At 33.9% G+C, this 24,567-nt stretch overlaps 1 protein-coding gene across 5 annotated transcripts in view; it reads left to right on the top strand.

The window, feature by feature from the left end:
• Positions 1–24,567, top strand: part of LOC126848741 (ecdysone-induced protein 78C) — a 71,376-nt gene that overhangs the window by 8,146 nt on the left and 38,663 nt on the right. Inside the window, exons 1-3 of one of the 5 annotated variants that reach the window (XM_050589880.1) lie at positions 1,358–2,080; positions 6,156–7,017; positions 7,477–8,070. The exons of 1 other annotated variant lie outside the window; for it this stretch is intronic. In XM_050589880.1, coding sequence (XP_050445837.1) covers positions 7,722–8,070 — 349 coding nt within the window. In that variant the 5' untranslated portion in view covers positions 1,358–2,080; positions 6,156–7,017; positions 7,477–7,721. Of the gene's footprint in view, positions 1–1,357; positions 2,081–6,155; positions 8,071–24,567 lie in introns of those variants that run through there. 3 more of the 5 variants (XM_050589878.1, XM_050589881.1, XM_050589879.1) reach the window with 3 other exon arrangements.

Genomic DNA, 24,567 nt, shown 5'->3' with positions numbered 1-24,567 from the left:
AAGAATTTTAATGATGAAACAAAAGTTGAACGATTGTAGCACAATTCCTGCGATTTTGTGTCAAATTGTAAAAAATTTGGACGTAGTTTTTAATTATATCAGATTTATTTATTATTGAATTGTTTTGATTGAAATTTTTTAGGGACAATTTTTCTAGTAGATACATTTATCGAGATGATAATCTCCGATACTTTTTTCAAACTGAAGCTACTCGAGCAATTAGGTGCTGTTCCACAGGCAATTCAGCGTTCCTCGTCTCCTTCATGGCTCGTAAATTCTGCTCGCGCATCATTAATTCGTCTTTTGTCGTCCTTGACACCCTCGACGAATATCTGTCGCGCCTCCTCCCCCTCCCCTGTCGTGCTAAAAGACTTTGCGAATAAAACGCCGATGCGCGAATTCTGTTTTGATAGCGGATCCGAAGAGAAAGAGAAAGAAAGAGAGAACGAACAAACGAGTTCTCGTATGAGTTCGTTTGTATGTTCGGCTCTCCCAGCACTTTTCGGTCAATGAACCGCATATGTTGCTGGCGAACCCAGTTGGTCCACTCGCGCCGCGCGACCCCCACCATGACGCGTCCCGCGATTTAACCCCCCACTGCAGTCGCGGCGACGACCACGACAGGTCGGTCCACGGTTTTATCCCTACCGGACGCCGATCCTCCACGACACCGTGGCTCACCTCCGGCTTCCCTCGATTCTTCCCCCTCTCCGCTCCCTCTTCCCTCGTCGCCGCGGCTACAACCCCTTCCATCCTCAGGGCTCACTTCCGACCCGTTCGCTTAATTCCTCTCGTTCTCTCCCACCTCTTTTCTTTATCTCGTTCACCCTCCTCGGTGTCCCCTTCGCTCGCCTTCTCCCTCATCGCCACCTCCAACCACCTCCTCGCTTTTCGCGCTCTCTTTCTCCCTCTATATCTTTCTCCCCCCTCCTCACCCTTCTCGTCATCCCTTCTCCATCGCGAGTCGCGCAATGTCGTAATACGTACGATGGTACGTCGGTTTTACTTACCTCACAGGTGAGCGCTCTCGGGTAAGCGGCTGTTCTCCAGGGAGAGGACGAAGAAGATATTTCAAGGAAAGGAGGGAGAAAAAGAGAAAGAGAAAGAGAGAGAGAGAGAGAGAGAGAGAGAGAGAGAGAGAGGGAGAAGGAAATCAGAGAGCGATGCGCGCGTAAGCGAGCGAGAGAAAAAGAGAGAGAGAGAGGGAGCGACAGTAGGAAGGGATAGATGAAAGAGAGAAGCTCGACTGCTATTGCGATCGAGAGGGACGGAGCAACGGGAAACATTGCGACGGGAGGTCCCCGTTCCCGGCACTCGCGCGAGAACGAGCGGCTCGACGCGCTGCACGTTCGCGGATCGCGCGCACGCACGTGATCGCGCACGTTCTCGCGTAAAACGTTCCGTCCGATCGCTCTACGCGCGTGTACTTATTGTTAGCAAACTTCTAAACTCTTTACTACAGGATATCCGTACGTGTGCTTTTCTTTCTCTCCTTCTCTTTCATCTCGTTCTCTCGCTCTCTTTCTAAAGAATGCAGCCTCCCGCTCCGTCACGTGGATGATCTCTTGGACGATCCCTTCGCGGACGAGAGTTGGAACGCTCGATTCGATTCGATTCGTGACGATTTCGTTGACGGTAGTGAGTGATATTCGGCGAATTTCCTGGCGTACTCTAAAAGACGCGACAGCGTGTGTCACGTAAATCACGTGAGAGACATACATCTCTTTTCTACAACAAGATGATATTTTATAAAATAATTATACATACTATTCGATGTCCCTTTCTCGAATGCTTTAATTATAGATGATTCGCGATCTCTCATAACCGATTGTGAACTGTGTTACTTCGATTATTAGTGTGATCGTATAGTCGTGCTTTAAGATTTCTGAGTGAAGTTTTGATTGTCTGCACGAAATATTGCGATAAACACGTGAGTGCGGGTAAACTTTGATGGTGCTGAAGGGATTGATCGAGGTCTTTCTCTTTCATGGATTATAATCTGGACCAGATTACTCTCGCACAGTGGCGAATTTCATCCAGAAAAGACGTCAACGAAAGTGTTCAGGAATCGTTCGTGCAGGTAAACTCATGGAGTGTCACCTTTATTCAGCGTGATTTCGCGCACGGCTGTCGAGGAGATAATTGTCGAGGAAGTTGCAAAAGTTCATTGCGCTTTCATTCATACGTCATTGTCTCGTGAAGCGAAGCGACTACGCATTGTTCCGACGTGTCGATCGCGATCGGGCGGGAATATTATTAAATTATATAATATTAAATATTATTAAATTATATATTAGATTATTTTGCGCGATGTGGTCAATTGAATATATATATATATATATATGATGATTTAAAACAAGTATAATAAACTTTGGCAGATTGTTTGCTGCTATCATAGTAAAATAACAATTTATATTCATAATAAAATTATTGTAAACAATTTTTTGTATTGTTTTGTTTTGCTTCTATTTTCCAAAAGTCGCTGTTTGCTAAACATGTGTGATTTTACTACGATAACAGCAAGATTTTACAACTTCTGTATGACTATATAATTATTGAGAATAGAACTTATGTTCATATGTTCATACATTTTTTTATTCATTGTCAGAATGACTTGTGTCGAGGAGATTATCTCCTTGAGCATTTCAAATTATAAACGATTCTTTTAAATTTTGAATCGGTGAATCAGAGAACATATCTGATATATTATTGTCAAGTTTTCAAAAAGCAATACGCAATATTTTTAAAAAGCAAATTACGAGAGTTTGCAAAAAAATATGATGTACCAAATTGTAAATCCTAAAATAATTATGCACGATTTTTTGTAGCGATCTGTCATAAAATAATTTTGACAGATCGCTATAAAAAAAATAAACATTAAAATATTTTTTAAAACAATAGCATTTGAAACGTTTTTGATTGACCGTCGTAACATTTTAATTGTATTGCTTGAGCAATTATTGGAGAGGCACAGCAATGTCTCATCTCTCTCTTCATATCTCTTCGTCGTTATCTAATCTCTCAATTTTTTTTCCGAAATATCGAGTTTCTCTGCTCCTGATTGCGACAAGTACACTTTCTGTGGAATGAGCGTCACGTGGTGCTGATCTGTCGCGGATCCCATTCGACGACGGCGTTCGGTGATAGCGCGAGCACGTGGCTTAGCCCGATCGCGATCCCAGAGAAATTCTCTCTCTCGCGCGCGCGCGCGCGCACGCGAGATCTCCACTCGTGAGCGTAAGGTGAACGCACTGACTTGCGACGCGGATGGAACGCGGAACCGAGCGGGCAATGTGTGAGACAAACGATCGTCTGCGAGGCCGCAAAATCCGTCAGCGCGTCGCGTCGCGTCGACGAAATTCGTCCAAATTGCAAAAGAACAAAATTTCCCTCCCCCCCTCCCCCCACCTACTAATATCAATCGATATCGGTGGAAACGCATGATTTGTAAATTTTTAATAACGAGATGTAAGTTTTGTAAGAGGAAGTTCATATTACATCGTATGGAAATATGTTTTGTGTATTGTGTTTGATAACTGATGCATTTTTTATCAAGATTGAAATTATATTCTTTAATGAAAATCGAAATTATTATTTAGATTTTTTTTTATTGAAATTAGATTATTTTCTCTCTCTCTCTCTCTCTCTCTCTCTCTTTCTCTTCAGTCTTCTGATTTACCTCGATTTTTTTTTATTTAAATATTTCAATGTTTATTTCATGTTTTCTGAATATTTCATGTATCTGTCATGTACATAGAAAAAAATAATTTGAAAAAAAAAACGCTCAATGATATGTTTGTATATTATTTATATTTTCAAAGTGAATTAATAATTGTTTGTAAAAAGTAAATATTGAGAAAAGATTATTAAACATTTTTTATCTTGTATATTTTACGTTTAAAAATATTTAGACTTTTATTCGAACATGTTTCGCAAAATCTAATCCCGCAAAAAATTGACAATAATTGATCGTTACGACACTGGGGATATATTTGCCGTTTGGAAAGCTATTTAAAAGAAATGTTCTTGTTTTTTAAGCGTTATTCTGTGCTGTAGATTCACAAACAATTTTCAAAACGGAAAACTTCCGGCGCTTTGCAAAAATACAAAAAGTCCGTTCTTCAATCGACAATCTTTACGCTCTACTCATAATTGAAAAAGATTAATATTGTTTGTTTCGTTACACGGTTAGATGGTACGTCGATTGTCCAAAAACATACACGATATTGCTGCCGGAAACACGTTAGTCGACAATTCATATGTCATAGTTACATGATGGATCGACTGAAAGACTATTAAGGGACGATTTGGCAAGGTCGAAAAAAATTATATTTCTATAAACTGCGTTATCACATAAAATAAATTATTCAAAACAATTAATAATAATAATGGCTAAATAATTTCAAATTTCCTGATATCTTGAATCAAAAATGCTATATCACCATTGTATTACTTCGCTCAATCGTTGCAACTCGATCTGCTCGATCGCTGCACTCTGCATATCGGCCGACGAATATCTAACCGCGCAAATTGTCACAAAACACTTGAAATTTGCAAAACGAAAAAACAGAGCCAGCCGAGAGAGTAGGAGAGAGGGATAGTTATTGCAAAAGGAGGAAGAGAGAAAGAGAGCGGAGAGGACTCGAAGTGAAACACGTACAGGTGAGGGCGCGAGAGAGAAAGAAAGGACAAAGAGAATGATGAGGAGGAAGAGGGGTGGATATTACCGTAGGAGGAAGAGGGGAGAGGATTGCTACCAAGAAGAAGAAGAAGGAGGGACGAGCCAGGAAGAAGTCAACGTCCGAAGATTACGGCAATGACATTCACTTTTTCTCACTCTCCGCCTCGTGTTTCTCTCGTGTTCTCTGAGCTTTTTTCTTTCCTCTACATCCTCTCCTTGTTTCTCTCATGATTCGCCGGCGATTCTCCGTCCTCTTCTTCACCGATCGTGCGAAAATGCCGGGATGGATACAGGGTGGAGCACTTGGGAAGTTGCCTAAAGTCTCTCGACACGATTGTACGTAATGAAGTGTCACGAAATTCGTCATCTTTATCTCGTCGTGCGTAAAAATGCAGAAAAAGAAGATAATAGAATTACTTTACATTGGGGACGTGTAGATTTGTTACTTTTTTATCGCAAGGATTATTTATCATAAACAGTTTTGAAATAATTATTCTTGATACATTATTGATGAACAGCGATCGATTTTTTTCTTTATTATCGTAGAAAAATCAAAAAACACGATAGCATCTTGCGTCAAGCGTTATATATACAAAATATTTTTCATTTTATAATATTTAAATAAATTGTGTTCTCTCTTGGAAACAGAATTATGAATAGCGAGAATTTTTTTTTTTTATTTATTAAGGTCTTTAACGGGTTATTGTTGTCGGATCTGCTAAGGAGACAGGAAAGAAATAAATTTCTTTATTTTTTGAATATAGCTGTGTTTTCTCTTACAAATCGAATTCTCTTCAAATTATTTTATGAATGGAAGTGTAGGGTGAAATCATCGAACAGTGAATATTATATACGTGATATTTCATATTTTATTCTGATACATTCTAATATAATAAAATACGAGACATTTCCTAATATATTCATTTTTTACAATAATTTTAATTCAATACTTTTATACATATAACACACACACACACTCACTCACAAAAACCTAGATTTATATAAAATAGATTTTAAAAAAAAGTTAAAAAAGATTTGTATAAAAAAGATTATAATTTATGAAAATCTATAAAAAACTAAAACTGCCATAATTTTCTCATTTTATCGTTTCGAATATTAACGAGAAATTATGCGAGAAATTGTTCCTGTAAAGGAATTCTTATAATATGAATGGAAACTTTATAAACAAGAAATTGAAAATAGAGGGATCACTCGAAAAATTTAAACGAATGAAGAATACAAAGGTTTAATTGTATATTTTGGAAGAACTTTATCTTTAAATGAACAAATCGAAATGGTTTATAGTTTCTACAAATCTGAACAAATCGTATTCGAATGCGATTGCATTTAACACACACACATGCGTGATTATTATTTCTTAAACGTGATTACGTTCTTTTTGTTTCCGATCGTATATTCGTCGTCATTTTATTTTTAGTTTCTGATTTTCTTTTCTTTTTGATTTATCTTTCAGCGAGATGACTCATATGAAAAGTCGGCGGGCTAGTAAACCATTGAAAATCGGCGAGCAGGTACGCGCTCGCGCTGCCAGGAAAAAGTTTATCCCATAATAAGGAAGAGAGAACGAAAGAAAAAAGAAAGAGATAAAAGAATAGTTGAAAAAACAGGAGAAACATCTACACGAGAGCGACAAGAACGAAGGATCCCGATGTAAAGGTGCCTAGTCTCGATCGCGAAAATAATGGGTTGAACTTTTGGATGATGTCCTCCGTACTCGTTTACAGGAAGAAGCTAAAATGGAAACTCGGCAAAACAATGACTTTTGCGCTGATTGCGTGACTTAACGAACGATTTGTGCACATTTTTCATTACGTAAAAGAAATGCCTTATGAAAAGAGATCAACGTTTAACGACGAAGTGCAAAATCTTCAAGGATAACGTATTAAACTATCGAAAAGTGCTGCCCATTTTTTGAAAATTTATCCTCTTCAAATGATCACATTTGTATTTTTCGTTCGTTTTTTCAATTCGTACCGAGAAACCGTTGAATCGATTTTTATCACTCGACTCGCCAAATTATATATCCGAGAAATTATTTATATACGAGAAGCTTTCGCGCGCGAAGTTTTCATTGCACAACTTTGAATATCTAGCTCGTCGCATTTTCCGCTCATCATTATCCGCGGAATCAAATCTTATCAAGTAGCGGTGTAAATGCAAATGCAAGAAACGTCAAAGCCAGGGAAGGACGGCCGCCAGATAGACGGAGAGACGTAATATCTGTGAGGAAACATTACTCAGCGGGGTTCAAGGACCCCGCGAAGTTACGGAAGACGAACAGCGACGACGACGACGACGGTTGCAGTCTCGAGCAGGTATCTTATCATACAGAAGCTCACATCAAAATACAACAATAAATCGCTCCATTAAACAAGAAGAAAATGCCATTTTCTTAGAATCCATTCGATGAAATATTGGATAAATTATCAAATAATAAGATACCTTTCCGTAAAGACAATAAAACAGACAATAAAATAGTTTTACTGTGATTATATATCCTGCGAATTTTGTTTGTTCAACTTAATATCGCCAATGTTCTCGTTAACAGACATCTTATATCATCGATATAAGATGAATCATCGATCGAAATAACGTCACACCGGGTTTGTGTACAAATAACGAAGTAAAACTCAATAGAGTTAGACGAACAAGTATTTCAAAGTATCGAGAGAAGCATCAAGAAGCATCTAATAATTAATCGAGCTTATTAAGTGATAGCCGCCTTATTATTATATCAAGAAAGTTCAGTCGATAGATAATTCTTGGGACTACAGATTCCGGAATCGCGAAGAGAGAAGCCAACGACACACTCTTTATCTCTTCGTTCGTCCAAGGATCAAGAAAGATATCGGCCTGTAGCAAGGATTTTATACATCATCGAAGAGCACGAAGAACTCTCGCGAAAGCTACGAAAGTGCCGTTCGAGGATCGGGAGGTGCGCGAATGCTGGATTATCGCCGACATTCTCGTGCATCAGGTCGTTCACAGCCGACGCCGATGATCGTTCGATGCCCGTACAATGGACGTTTTCAAACTCGATCAGTCGCTGAGCGCGGGTTTGGGCAGCGCCCCGGCGCCGGACACCCTCACGCCCGAGGTGTCGTTCGACGCCGGCAGTGAGTTCAACCTGAGCTTCTTCGACGGCCCGGAGGAGAACAGTACCCAGGGCTTCAGCGATCCCGGTTCCGTGGGTAGCACCAGTGCCTCGCCGCCCCCCGGTACCCCCGGTGGTGCCATCCCCCCTACCGCCACCGCCGCCGCCGCTGCCGCCGTCGCAGCCGCCCCCGCTCCAGCTTCCACCACTGGTGTAAATAATCCGCCACTGCCGATTGTTCAAGTGCCCTCCGCCGGCATCGTCATTAAGCAAGGTTTGTTTTATTTCTTCTATTACGCAAACGCGCATTTTATTTCCGTTTCCGGATCTTGCGGATCTTTGTTTCAATATTTTTTTCTCATTTATTCGACAGAAATGCATTACGAGGCATTTACTAATCGACGTTTATTATATTAATAATATTATATATATTATTGCATTTCTCTGATATTTGTATGATATGAAAGCTCAATTTATAATTGAGCTTTCATATCATACAAATTTTAATAGAAATATTATAATTTGTATGATATGATAAATATCATAAGATTATTGATAAGATTTTTCAGTACGATTGAAAAATTGCTATAGATATGATCGTATCTTTAGAATAAATTAGATTATATGAAAGAATCTTATTGAAGAAGAGAAGTGTTTAACATGATTACTACGAGTATTGGATTTAAAATATAATAAAAAGATTGGTGGAAGTAAATTTTTTTTTAATAAACAAGAAAATAAAAGCATCTTTCAAGAAAATATTTTATTTGATATTATTTCATATAATGCGATATTATTGCATTATTAATAAATCAAAAATTTGTTAATAACTTTTTTTTATAAATTCTATAAATTCTATAAATTGATAGTTATCAATTTTTACAAATTTTTTACGAGAGTGACAATTAAACGGATCCATGGCTTTACATTATTTTCCAATATGATTTCATATTAATTGGTAATTTTAATTAACTCATTTTAATGGAAAATTATTTTATTATACATTTCTTTCAATCAAATATCATCCTCTTTATAAATTGATATAAAAACTATGAATATTCAAAATTGTCAGATCAATTTAAATTGTTGGGACTTTATTGGGTCATTCACATTACTTAAAAATAACGCGATCGTTTCAAAGTTGAGCGTTTCAGTCAACAGAATCACATTCGCGATAAATCTAGAATTATATGAGAGATTCGATGAAGATAATTAAAATTAAAATGAACTTATTCAGTTTCTCGAAGAAGCCACGCGCGATCATAATTTTAATTCATTCTCTTTCCCCTATAAGAGCACCGCGAAAGAACTTGGAGTCTTTTAATGTAACTTTGATACTTTGTCGTTTTATACAGGAACGTCTATTTATAGCTCCGTCCCGTACGCTCGATGCGTCTATGTTTTAACATTATTTCACATACTGAGCATATGGACGACGTTGTATAATGCTTCTCCTAAAGGTTAGAATACAAATTGAAAAGGTCGCACCTATAATGCGGTGCTCACAAATCGTTCACGATCACAAGAATCGCGTTGTCGTTACTTTTAACGTGAGATGCATGTGCAAGATTTTACTCTCCATCAGTGAGTTTACTCTCGATCGGAGATTTGAGAGCGAAAAGATAATAAATTTGATGAATTCAGATGGTATCTAATAATATGACTTCTCGGGCTTGTGAATCGAGCTGTTCATCGCTCGCGATACTTTGCTCGTGAGAAAAGTCAGACGCTGACATTTCACTCGCGAAAGCACGCGAGCGAAATCGTTCTCAGCTTCGTTCCAAGTTTCCTCATTCGTTCATCGTCGGAAGGCAATTTAATAGAATGTAAAAATTTTTTTTTTTTTTACTTTTAACGTCCGATATTATTTGACATCACAGGTTCTCAAATAGCGTGATATTGTCATAAATTATATTTTCTTATATTATCTAAAAGCATCGTACATCGGGATAAAATTATAATCAATAGAAAAAGATTTTGCGGTGCGGATATACAAATCAATTTGTTTCTTACAAATTTGAATTATTCATATTACGTGTATTCCTTTTATGAATTTTTCCGTAAAAAGCATAAAAAATGGGAATATTGTGTAAATTTTTCGACGAACAATCCCAGGATGATCTCAAAAAGGAACGGTATCACATTGGAGGCTCTTGATCACATTATACATTCGATACATTCGCTAGCGAGATGGGGTGAGGGGCAGAAGGGGGCATCCGACGACGATCTGATGGCAGCCACCGAAAATCCAACTTTGAATTTCAATCTCGAGGCGGTCAAGGTTCATCGAGAGAGTAATTCAATTCAGAAGTGCGAATCTTGCGGCTATAAGAGGCTAATGTACGCGTCGACATGTCGACATATTTGAAGCACGAAACGAACGGACGAAAGAACGAATGTCGGGTATACAATGGGATATTTCGGGGCACCGCGTGCCGAGATGAATTAATTTCCATCCGCGTCGAAATTTGTATTCGCGTCTCTCCGGCTGTAACACATAAGATGAGAATTTCTTACAAATTAAAACTTCCTAGATACGGACATAAAATTTTCGTATGCAAATTGAATTCCAAACGAGCTTTATTTTAAGGCTAAGCGTTATTTTAATTTGCAAGACCCTTTTATCTAAATATCTAACGTTAAAAATTAAGAGGTACAGAATATAGATAACCATCTGATCAGATTCTTCCCAAAGAACAATGATATAAGAAAAATGATAGCTGCAGCTGAAAAAAAAAGTGATAAATTTGCTACAAGTATTAGTAATATTAAAGGCGAAAAAGATTCGATGCAAAGAAAAACTTGTTGATACTAAGAATACCTGGAAAGTAGTATTTTTGACAAGTTAATCCGCAAAAGTTTTTTCGCTTTTGACGCGGATATATCGAAATTTTGATTTACGAAATTTGTCATCTATATTTGTATAAGTTACATGTAAATCTCAAGATATAAATTATTTGTTTATACAATATATTTTTGTTTATATATATCTAATATCTTAACAAAATATTGAATATATATGCAGTACATATTTTTTATTGTAATTTTTAATGATAAAAAAATAAAAATTTTATGATGGAAAATATTTATCTTACGAAAAACATACACAATGTGTGTGTTTTATCAATACATTTGCAAATCTAGCATTTGAGACTTAAGTGACTCTTTTCTTCGTATAAGAAAGTTGAAAAACACTAGAAAAGGCATATAATAAAAAAAATTTTAGACTGCTGCACCAATAAATCTTTAAAATATTTTTTTACTTGGAATTTTAAACAAAAATATACTTGAAAGATTAAGAAATTTTCAAGGAATATTTTTATAAGATTTGAATAGTAGACAGCTTGAATCTTTTTGCTATTACGGTAATGTGAATATAATTCTATTAAATTCAAGATACTGAATTTTATTCCTTCAAACATTGTGACTTAATTGCTATTAAGTAGCGCTTCGATGATGAAAACTATTTTTCAAACGAATTCTCTGTGTAATATAATATATCTGAGATTGTGCAGAAAATGGAAAGAGAAAGATTGCGATTCATTGTAGTGAATCGCATAGAACATAACGGCGGATGGCCGTGTAATAATAGTCGGGATTCACCGATGAGACCCGTAATAATCAAAAAGTGTTAGGCACGCGTCGTAATCTTTCAGCAATTATCGTAAAATTCGTTCGAGATTGCCTTTTCGAGAGACGCGACTGAATGCCCCCGGCGAAAATAGAGGCTTTCTTGATCAACGGCAAAAATCAAATCTTCATTGACACTCCTTTCTTCTTCCTCGTCGACGCCGACAGAGTCGGACTGCGAGTCACGATTTTATCGTCTATACGAATCGTAAAAGCTAAGAATGCCGTATCCCCCCCGCGTACGACTTTCCTACATGGAATGCAGTTTACGTAGCTCAGATGCTTTCCTTCTCGAGACCGAAGAAACCAGGTATTCTGAATATAAGCACAAATAAAAAAAAAAAAAAAACCAGCGCGATTAGACGGTTTGCTAATTGGTTATAATTGAAAATCCTACGGATTCGCGACGATGGGCGATGGAAATATTCCTACCGCTATTCTCCGTGTTAGAACACGCTCTGATTACTAATCGTAATATGCTCTATTTTGTTTCGTTTATTACGTTATCGATTAAAAGAAATTATATAAAGTTATGTGCGTCTATGCGTCTTTTGACGATAGTTACAAGAATGATACAAATAAACTGTGATTGGAAACAATTTTAAAATAATACTTTATTTACAAAAAAAAAAAAAAATGTATCCAGAGTACTTTGAAAGAAAATCATCTGAAAATTTTCTGATCTTCCAGAGTATTTTTGATAAAATACTAAAATTTCAGATAAAGAGAATATTCAAGTTTTTTTTTTGGTCTACTCTTTTCAAATAAATTTTTTTATTGCATTTTATTGCGTTTTATGTATTTTTAATGCTTTTCACTCATACAAAGGAAAAACAAAGAATCACATAAGTAAGTTTCATGTAATTAGATTTGCAAATGTACTGAAAAAAAAACTGAATAATTTTCATAAAATAAGTTTTTCACTTGCATAAAGTTTTCATTTTTTCATCACTAAAAATTACAAAAAATATGTACTGCATATTCAATATTTTGTTAAATCATTTTTATATGAACAGAAACAAATATATTATATATTTATAATATATTTTAAACACATATAATTTACAATTTGGATTACTGACTATTTACAACGTAAGAGTAAAATTATTAAAAAAAGCATTTATTTCAAAAATTCTTCAAATCAATAAAGTTTCATGAAGAATTTTTTGATTTTTTACAGATACGAAAGAAATTCCTGAGAATTTCATATTTCCATGTTTTTTTCAGGAAGTAAACCTTCTGCATATACATACAAAAATAATCGATATCTGATCTGTATCGCTAATTAACACCTGATTTGTACAATCACGTAGATATTTAAACTTCTTTAACTTATCTTAGTCGCAACTTTTTTTATCATGATAAAAATTATCGATTTAAATCAACATTGATGCAATTTATATCATAATTCATATTTTTATTCTTTAAGAATAATCGAAGTGTTTCAAGAGAATTTAAAATATTTATAAGATGAAAATAGTAATCATTTTCTCTAAGGAATAATTCTCTAAGGATAGAATAAATACGATTTTTTCGATCGATACTATTGTGTTAGAATTCGATACGCGAATTGGCCGAGCGAGCGCGAAAGCATCGATGACGATGATCGCGAGTCATTGACGTTCTCGCGTGTCACGTAAATCGCCTTCCTGGAACGAAGGCCACGAGAAAGTTCGTGTCGCTGCTGGTTCAGTGCCACGGTCACGCTACGTGCGTGGCATCGATAGTGACGAAAGTTAAACTAAATCCAAAAGATTACGCAATACCGTTTTAAAAGTCACTCGACACGCCGTCGCTGTCGCCGCCGCCTCCGTTTCTCGTTCTTTCTTCCTTTCTCCGGTCTCACATCGCTCATTGATCCCGGCTAAGTCTCTTGGACCATCGCATTGTATCTTGAATGAAACATATGTTGAAACGTTAAGATTTTTGATAAGGAAAGTATCGAGGCGGGACTTGTGATTTTTTTCAATTTTTTTTCCCACATCGAGAAATTTTCACAATCTTATCTATAATTTGGCTCGCGTGGCTCTTATCTGTATTCATATCTTGTTGTGAAATTTATTGCTCTATTTAAGCTGAAGATATATAATGTGATTAAAGCTATCAACAAACGTACAAGTATTATTATTAAATAATTATTTGTCTACTAACAATTACGATTATATAATATTGTTATAAATAATACGAGGGTTATAATTTTTGTCATTAAAAGATTATTATATTATCGTATTTATTAAAATATTCGATTTGATTCTAAGCAGAATTTCCGATCGCATTTGGATTTGCTGCAATTTTTAAGTTATACGAGATACTTTTATGTCACTGATTCATATGCTCATTAAATTAACGAAATTCTTTAATATATATGTATTTAAAAGTTAGAGAATTGCATTAAAAATTTTAATAATCTTATTCATAAGGAATATATTTTATTTTTCGTGCATTACGTGAATTCTGCTTCAATTTTATTTTGTTATTTCTTAATTTTTTTTTTTAAATTGTAACATTAAAGACCGTTAGTTTCTCTCTCTCGAAATAAACCGTGCACCTTTGTGCGTGAATGAAATTTGTCGAAAATCCAAAAGAAAAAAATTTTCATACACATGTACCGTGTTTAAGCCTGATGCGCGTACGAAGAGAGTAGTCGGAGAGTAAAACGTGGATATTAACGCGAGGAAATATTCCGTGCACCGGCAAAAAATAACGCGGTATTCCATTATCCTCGTCGGCATGATGCAAAACCGGTCGAAATGATTGGATTTTTATCTCCGGTCTCTTTTTACCTCTTTCTTTTTCTTCCTCTCTCTCTTTCTCTATCTATCTTCCTCTCCCTCAACTTGTTCCATCTCGGTTTTTCTCCCTTCGTCCGTCTCTTCCTTTAATTCGCATACGTGTATATGCGTATATGTGTATTTGCTCCTCTCGTCTTCTCTCGTTATCTCTTCCTCTCGTTTTATCCCGCAGAATTCGTAGAAAGATCGCGACGGGTGTTGAACGAGGAGTGAGAACAGATACACACACATACACATACACATATAGATCACAGATACGCATAGTATTGCATGTATGCGACTCGTGCATGACGCATATGCGTGCGCGCGAACATCATGTGTGCGTGTTGCACGCGCGCGCACTGTTGCCGTGTGACTCATCCAGGTACATTGCACCCGGTACGTGTCCGGTACGAGAGCTTGAGCGTATACTCGTCGACCATCCAAGCTCCATCAAGACGCTTTTCGATTTTTCGATCCGGCAAGCACGAGCAAGTTTCGATTCCGTGTCGTCAGGGCAATCTCAGACGGTCACCGCGATATCGCTATATTTTTATCTGACTTTACTCGTTATTCTTTTTTTTTTCTCTCAATCTCTATTTATACGATCTTCTATCAAGGAAATCTCGCCAAGGAGGTTTCCTTCTCAGACATCTGTAGAGTTGCATACAAAGTGCAATTTTAGGATCAAATACATTTTTTTACATTGGCGCGGCAAACACAAAATCGTGATAAATATGCGAATATATCTGATATAAAAGTATATTATATATTGTCTGATAACAATTATTATTGATGTTCATTAAATCATCTGATCGAAATATTAATTAAGATAATTGAAGATTAATATAATTAATTAAGGAAAATAATTAAGGATAATTGATTTTTGAGAGTCAAAATTTAAAAGAAACAGAAACAATTTAATCTTTGTAATTAATATAATATTAATTTAAAAAATGATTAATTTTAAAAATGACTTATCTTAATAATATATCTACTATGTAACTTCAGCGTAAAGATACAATATCGTGTTTATCCATATAATCTCTTAAAACAATAATGTTAAGTAATATTAAATTTATATTTCAATTTAAGAAATCGTACCATTTGATTCGAATAAAATTTTTAATTTAATTAGATGATACGGCAATTGATTTATTTAATCTAATATCAATGAATGTAGAATTAATTAAGAATGTCTATTCTCTGAAAAAACATGGAAAAAGAATTTTTAATATTATCGCTTATATAATATCTTTAAATGATAATGTTAATATTAAATTTATATTTGAACTTAAAAGATCGCATCATTCATCTGATTCGAATAAAATTGTCAATTTAATTAGATTTAGCAATTGATTCTTCAATCTAATATCAATTAATGAAGAGAATAAAAATGAAGAGAATAAAAGTGATGTCTATTCCCTGGAAAAACATGAGAAACCTGGCATTCTCAGGGATTTTATTTGTATTTGGAAAAATCAACGAATTCTCATGGAATTTTATTGGGACTCTGGGGATATTTTTAAAATTCTCTCTATAATATTTATATTGTATAATTATATTTATATATTATATTATATTATATATTTATATTATATTATATAATAATATATTATAATATATTATTATAATATTTTAACAAAATGTTGAATATGCAGAGCACATGATTTATTATAAGTTTTAGCGATAAAAAAATGAAAATTTTCTGCAAGTGGAAAATTGCTTATCTTATGAAAATTATTCATTTTTTTTCTAGTACATTTGTGCAAATATAGCACTTGAAACTTAAGTGGCTTTGTGTTTTTCCTCTATATGAATGAAAAGCATTAGAGAAAATGCGCATACAAAAAAAATTTTATTTTAAAAGAGAGCACGAAAAAAGTCTTTAAAATATTTTTTTTTATCTGAAATTTTGAATAAAAAAAAAACCTGGAAGATCAGAGAATTTTTTTATAAGATTCGAATAAACATCCTATAATTATTAGCGTGAAAGTTCTTCAAGGAAGGTAAATCAATCGCGAATGCAATCGTCTAGCAATTTCAATGGAGGCAATTTCACGTACTATCGTAGCGCTGAGTATTTTCCAACTTCGCCCAAGACACGAGCTTGACGGCGACTATCGATCGGATTTTCTTTCTCTCGCTGCGCCTCTTTATTTCTCGTATTTCGCGAAAATCCAGCGAGGCGATGAATGCCCGTCTTCGATTCGCGTTCGCGCGTCGCATTGGGAATCGCGCGCGTGAATTATTAAGAGCGTCCACTCGCGGTAAATACTCCTCGATCCATCTTCGTCGCTCTCTCCTTCTTCATCGGCCGCCCTCCTCTTCTCATTTTCTCTCGTATTCCACTCATACCATGACGTCTCTTCAATCTCGCTTCTTCTTCTTCGCGCGAGATTTTTCTCTCCTTCGCGTTCTCTTCTCTTCTCTCCTCGTCTCCATTCCTCGTAGTAATGCCAGTGCCTTTCTCTTCGTCTCTTTTTTTCAACGTCTGTTCCCTTTCTCTCTCGTGTTCAGCTGTCTCTCTCTCTCTCTCTCTCTCTCTCTCTCTCTCTCTCTCGCACCTCAAGAGCAATGAACTCTCGGTAGAGTATATCATCGGTGAAGTGATGCTACCGGCGTACACGAGCACGACCACTCACGTAGCTTCCATCGTATCATATATATCTTTCTATCTTTCTCTTTGCATTTGATACTTCGCGTAGCTTCCTTTCTTACTTTCTTTCCACCTTTCCGGTTTTCCTTCTTTATCTCGTCCTTCGTATCAATATTTCTTCTTACTTTCTTTCCGACTTCTTCCCTCTCTTTCTCTCTTTCTTCCTCGGCCTTGATAGCCTAGTAGTATGTGATATCGCCAAATTATGAATAAGGCAAAACTATATGAACTGTTAATATTAATGCTCTAATCCTAATGCTCTAATCCCTCTACTGATGTTTAAATCTCTTTTCCGCGCCGCTATCGCGAAAGACTATCCGACCTGTCGGATAAATTTTAACGAGTCGCTCGATCCGTTCCTTAGACATCCCGCTTGCTGTTCGCTGCATCTTGCATGCATTTGAGTGCATCGTACTTACTTCCTGTAGCGCCCTCGGATCGGAGAAGGAGAACGCATTTATAGCTATTGCGAGTTTTCATGGCATATTGCGTTGTCTCCCTTATTGTCGAAGACCATTTCCATAATAGAGAAGAGAATCGCAAGAAAAAAAAAAAGATTCTGTTGCAGCACACTAGTAAATAATATCGAGACTAATGAAACTCAAATTAATATATCTTTTATCGATGAAATATGTCATTTTTAGAACAGTTAGTAGAAAAATAGGATTTTGAATTGAGTGTATAATAATGTATAAATAATAATTTTATAAATATCTAATATGAATATTATCTACAATATTATACTAATATTAAAATGTTATAAATACAATTTTATTTGATTCTATTATAAACTAATCTAAATATTTAATTAAAGATATCCGTGATTTTGATACTTATAAAAATTTGAAATAGATTTTATATTTTCTGCTTAGCATTTATAATACGTACATATTATTATTTTTAGAAATTAGATTAAAGTTTTACTAGAGAGATATATTCCTATTCTGAGGAAAATATTATTTTTATTAATACTATTAATGTTGACAATCACATTTTAAAACGCGATTAATTTTATTCGTATATTACGTTGAAATATTCACTAATAATATTAATATTATTTTATTAAATATTATTTTATTAATAAATTATTTATATTATTATATATTATTTTATTAATTATTAATTATTATATATTATTTTATTAATAAATTTTTATAAAATATTTTTCTTCGCGATGCGTTTATGCGCTTGATATAAAAAAATATCTTTTATTAATTACGAGAAATGAACCGAGCTATATAATAGATAAGATTCGCAAAATTTATTCGCTTCGAGTTTATCGAAATCGCTCATTGGTGCAAGATGGTCACGCCGCGATGAAATTAAGCGAGATTGAATCAAACCGATCATTTTGCGTATGCCGAGCTATAATGTATAGTATTTTCGCGTGTTACCCGGAAGTGCAGACAGGTGCAATAATGGTGACTCGTGGGAACGCCATTAACACTCCTACGTTTTTCCTTTAATTTTTGAGTAAACCTCGGCGGTCATTGACCATCAAAAAAGGTAGTGAATGGATAAGGGAATATTTTGGACTTTGATTTTCGCAGGTGATTCTCTCACTTTTTAACTCTTTTCGTTACTTCTAGATCTAATCTTTTCATTCTCAGTGAGTGAATAACTGTTCGAACTGTCCGATTTAAAACAAAGTACAATTTTCGCGATGTGAACTCATGTTTAAACAACTTAGTAGTATTTAAAAAAAAAAAAAAAAACAACGTATTATCCTACTGATTATGACTGTAAGATTTCTTTGAAAAGTCAGTAATAATGAAATATATTTGCAAGACATAGTTTTTAAAGTTTTTTCTATTTATTTTAGATTGCTATTTTTAGGGGAAAATATAATTCCTTTTACATAAAAGCTCTTACATAAATAAATATATATCTGGAATAAAATATATACAACAAATCTGATTTATATGATACAGAGATATATTAATTAATTCAATATCAACTCTAATTCCATAATAATAAACTTTGAACTATCGTTTAGGAAAAAGTTACTCCAAATTTGATGAAGATATCATTCGTGTCATACTTCTGCGCAATCACTCCAAGACACCCAATGAAATACTTCGTGGACGCGAACACTGTCCGTGTTATTTCCTTTCTCGCTAACTCGTCCACCGTGGGTCGCCCGTTGTACATATGTACACGTGTTTTTTTTTGCATGTTACCTGCGCACGTGTTGGCGGCGCATCGTGCGTACGTCGAATACGCGTCCGTATTAGTAACTTCATACACAGTTGAGTAACAAACACACGCGAGTGAGGCAGAAAGATACGCGTATGGGAGGCACGGCACGGTAAGCGAATGCTAATAATATTCACTTCCTGCAACTCGGTTACATTAAATCACCGGCGGGCAGAAACTCTCTGGCCTTTCTCGCTTTTCCGCGTTATTATCGTTTTCTTTCTCACGCGAATTCTCATTGCGAATACTCGCAATCCTCATCGAGTGATCATCGTACGCTTAAGAACCCGGAGTACTCTAGCAGTGAGAAAAATTGATGATTTTTAAGAATTTTGAAAAATATTTGAAAATTGACCTCTTTGATGTTTACATATGTTTTTATTGACAATACGTCAATATTTTTAAATCCTGCTTGTCATGTAATTGTTTGAAATGAAAGAACTCGGTCTAGTTTTATTTCGTAAAATATTTTGGGATAGCTAATTTCATTAGCAAAAATTGAAAGATACAATATGATCATTTTAACATTATATATTTTAATTTTACTAAATTTTTGTATTTTTTAAAGATCAGAAAAATATTAAATATTAATTTTTTTAATTCTAATTAAGTTTAATCTCCCCGAGTGTTCTCTATCATTAAAAAAAAAAAAGTTTGGTAAAAATCTATTTGGAGATCTGCGTGCTATCCTATTTAAAGTCTTATAACTGATTGTTAATTTTGCAAATTTTTTAATAAAATTTGATAGATATATTTTCAGAAAATATAAAAAAATTGATTGTTTTAACTCTAAAGTAGACTGACTCTTAAGAGAAAATGTGTGATAAATGTGTGACATACGGATATTTCAATGTGTGAGCTCCATTTTCGACTTGGCAATCGAAATGAGATGAGACATGAAGAGAATACTAATTGTCATTTATCACATGTCGATTATCGTGAATGGATATATATCGAAATTGCATTGAAATATGAACTCTTACTGAAAATATGTACATGGATTTAAAATTCTGCGATGTATTCTCTTACTATCTTTCTTATTCAATTTGCTATTTAGAGTGTGTTTGTCGAGAATTTCTTGGCTGCTATTCATCGTATCGTATTTTTCATCTAGAATCGTTTGCAAATTTATTAAATTTTTTTATTAATTAAAATATTTTTTTACTTGAAGTACAATCTCATGTGTTTATGAAACTTTATTCACGCGGTTCTTACTAAAATTTTTCTCTCACATTGTTTAGCTTAAATATAAAAGTTTATATTATCTTGGTTATTATAATTTTTATTTCTCTCTTCATGTTTATAAGAATATTCGTCTTAATAATTTAAGTCATAATAATTTAAGTCTTTTAAAATGCTTATAAAAATAAAAAATAATTTAGTATTAGGAAATTTTGAAAACGCTAATTTCAGCATCTGTTTTGGACTTTTTGAATTCATTTTTAGCATTAATCAAATATATTTAAAATTTACATAAATGTTGCTTATAATTAAATTGCACAAATTAAAGCAGTGAAACAAGTGAGACAAGAAGCAACTTTCTTTTTATGAATCGATACGCAAATTTGGCGAAATGTAATCATCTAATTTTTATGTATCATCATACATATGGGACATCACAACGATCACGCCTGTGTGGCCAAGAATTCATACATACACACACATAGATACATACACATACAAACTGCCAGTGGTAAGGACGCAGGCCTTGACCATGAATGCGGGTTGGTAGATTGCATAACTATAGTCAAGTGCTTGTGACACAACGATCCTTTTCGTGTATATGATCGTAACACACGTAGCCATACTTAGGACTATAGGTGAGGATGCCACGCGCGCGCTTGCGTGGGTCGATGAGCGATGGGCGATGCTCTCCGACGATCTAAATATGCATAACATCGTTTAAGAATGTTTTCTCGCAAAGAAATATTATTGCTCGTTTTTTATTAAAACATTATCAGCAATTATAAGTTTATTTAGAACAAAATAATGAATGATTGTTGGAACACAAGAATTATACTTCAAAATTCAAGAGAACTTGCATTTTATAGCATCGATATTTATGTTGATATTTTATCAACTTTCCATAGTTGATATAAATTCCGAGAAGGATGTTGATATGTAAATATATCGATATTGCGAAACTTGCAGAGAGAAGTAATTCGAAAATTTGCGAGCGTAGTCGATTTGCAATGCACTTGATGCACAGACACGCGCTGGCCATTATATATCTGTGTGCGAATATAAGGCTGCGACCTTACTTTAAAGTTTCCAACAACTTGGAGTCTACTTTTTAAATCTTCATAGTCATAATCATAGAGTAGAGAAAGTTGGTAGCGCCGGTAGAATAAAAGAGAAGTCGTTGAAAACAAAGTCGAGCGAAATATAATCAAATTAATGATCGTCAAGTGACCGAGAAAATAATAATTAATTTTTATAATTGATAATGAGTGTAATCAATAAACATTATTAATGTAGAAGCGCAAATAAAATGTGAAATGTAATCATATTAATGATTATTATATTGAATAAACAAATTAGATTAATGATTCTATCTTTGTTAATTTGAAACTCACATCATGAGAAATCATTCGGATGAGGATAATTGAATATTATTACTTATCTCTAATTTGTTATTTTAATTTCGAATTTATTGCTTCTATTAGCAGAAAATAAATTGAATAATTATTCTTAAAATATATTATTTTGATTTATTTCTCGCGAAATTAATAGCTCGTATATTTTTGCATGGTAGTAATTCAATGTGTTGCTAATTTATTACTTTAATCTTGAATTTATTGTTCGCGAAATTAATAAATTAACAAAATAATCGAAAACGTTTCAATGCGCGTATCGTATCAAGAGTAAACTATTAATGTAATTGTTATTTTTCGATTTTGATATTGAAACGTTTCTGGAATTATTTACTCTCGAAATATTGACTGAAATATCTTGTGAAAGCAATTATTTAAAAAACATTTTTATCCTAAAATTAAGAGAACAATATATTAATTTGTTTAATATACTTTTATTTTTAATTATTTAATAATTGATAAGCATAATTTTTGATGGAAACAAAATTCGACAAAATGTGATTAACCTAATGATTCGTAATTAAATTTTTAAGAAATAATTCTGATTATTGAATGATCAAAAGATGAAAGAGTAGAATTGAACAAAATGTAATGATTATTAATAATAAATTAATGATTATACTAAATATGACTGCTGATATAATAAAAATAACGATCAATCTTTTTCGAATTTCTTTCGTAAATTGTTATTTATTTAATTCATTTAATATCCTTAATTAAAATATTAAACATTAATATCGTATCTTTACAGCTAGTTTTTTCTTTGGCCTGTTTGATCTTTCATTCACGCAAAACTGCTATTTGCTTTTAAAAAAGAATAGTTTTTTAATTTTCGATATTTTTTTTCTAATAGTAGAATAATTAAACCTCCAGCCATTTTAGTGAAGTAACTTTTATTTTAAGTATTGAAATAATGAAATAGTATCTTTTATTTAGCGGATTTGTTTTCTCTTTCGTCGCAAATGAAAATTAGAACCTTCTCACAAATTGATCGTAAATCGCGCGGTGTGTCATGCAACTTTTATCTCCTAATTCTCACGCTATCCAGTCCCTGGATAGAAAAGAGTCAAACGGAAGACGCGTTCGCTGCTTTCCGACACAGGCCGACATAAATATTAGCGGTTCAGAACATTTCACGGCTTTATGAAATTTAATATCATTTGGTGTATCGCCAAATATATTCATGCATGAGAAACATTTGAGAATTTTATCACGTATTTTATTATTTAAAATATTTACAAAAATTTCGCACACAAAGTGTCTTCTTTTAAGATTTTTTGTACACAAATTGTATCAATACGCTTAATAAGTAGAAGTAAATAAGTATCCTATAAACATATATATTTTTATTAAAATTCTTATGTTTTTATATAACTATTTTTTTTTTATCTCTATTTCTATATATATGTATATTGGTAGAAGTTTGATTGGAGAATCTCAGAAAAATCATTTCATACAATATTTTTGAAAATGCGATAAAATGATTATCAGACAAAATAGATGCGCTCTATTTTTTTTCAAATAAATAATTAATTCCGAATAGGAATGTTGTGTTTTACGTGAAGCTTTAAGCATAAAGTTTGTTATTTTCATTGAATGATCCGTTATATACGATGTTATCGGTCATACGATTCGAATTTCCTGATTTCCTTCTCACTCTCGCACACCTCTGGGTCCCTGAATAAATTTATTTCCCTCGCGATCGTTACCCAACGGAAGTTACTCCCGAAAGTTTTGTCCATCGAGCGTGCTTAAGAATACGGACGAGGGAGAAAGTTCGGCAACGAATTGAAATATCTCACCGGTTGAAGTACTTAACTTTGAATTCTTACGTGAGAGAGAGAGAGAGAGAGAGAGAGAGAGAGAGAGAAACATCGCATTTTGGAGATGTATCTCACAATCAAATTAGATTTTACTCGCTTTTACGGACGAATGGAAATTGATCATTCGAGGACTAATTTTTCTAAAATAAATAATTTTTTTTTATCTACTATTATTACAAGAAAAAATTGATTTTAATAGTTAGGAGGAAATTAAGGGGTGTCTCAATTAAACAAAAAAAAAAATGTATATACTGAATGGCTTATTTATTCTGCACTGAAAAAAAAAGTTGTTGATTTGACTAAATGTGTTCAACTGATTATTATTTCTTTAATTGAAATATTTAAGTATTTAAGTTAAATACGACATTAAATTTAACATGACGTATTTGACTTAAAATATTAGAATATTTCAATTAAAAAAATAATAATCAGGTGAACACATTTTAGTCAAATCAACAACTTTTTTTTCTCAGTCATACGATTTCTAATTAGGCTTCTGTAGAATTAATGAAAATCTATGCGGCATTGCATGTTTAGGAATCATTCTACTTTATAAATCACAAATAGTAGCTCCGTATCATGTAGTAGCTTCTCTCTTTCGAAAATCAGTTTTTTCGGCGTGTAAGTATCTCTTTCGGCGAAGTAATCAGTGCGCGACGAAATAATTCGTGGATCAGAATTGGGCAGAAGGGGAGACAGAAAGATAGCAGAAGGAGAGAGAAGGGAACCGGTAAATTTCTTCGTGAGAACGATGGTGGGGTGGTGCTTGTTCGGACAGGAGTAGAAGGGAAAGATTCATTAAGAAGACATTGAACTCGGGATTCCGTGCGAGGACCACCATGAAATAAGAAGGGCTGATATACTTGACGATATTTGCTGATTCGGTAAATGTATGACTCGATTTCTCGCGCGTGTACATCAATTCCTTATGACGACATAATGATGACAATCAAAGAAATAAAAAGAGAAAGGATTAAAATAAATAGATCAATGAAAGAGAAACGAAGAAAAGAGGCAAACCAAAATATAAATTTTATTTCGTGAAGCATTACATTTAAAGCCTTTTTGCAAAATGATAGAAATGAGATAACATTTTTT

The sequence above is a fragment of the Cataglyphis hispanica genome, chromosome 4, assembly GCF_021464435.1.
Source record: "Cataglyphis hispanica isolate Lineage 1 chromosome 4, ULB_Chis1_1.0, whole genome shotgun sequence".
Lineage (NCBI taxonomy): Eukaryota > Metazoa > Arthropoda > Insecta > Hymenoptera > Formicidae > Cataglyphis > Cataglyphis hispanica.
The sequence above is the reverse complement of the archived record's forward strand: the minus strand, read 5'-3'. Positions and strand labels throughout refer to the sequence as shown.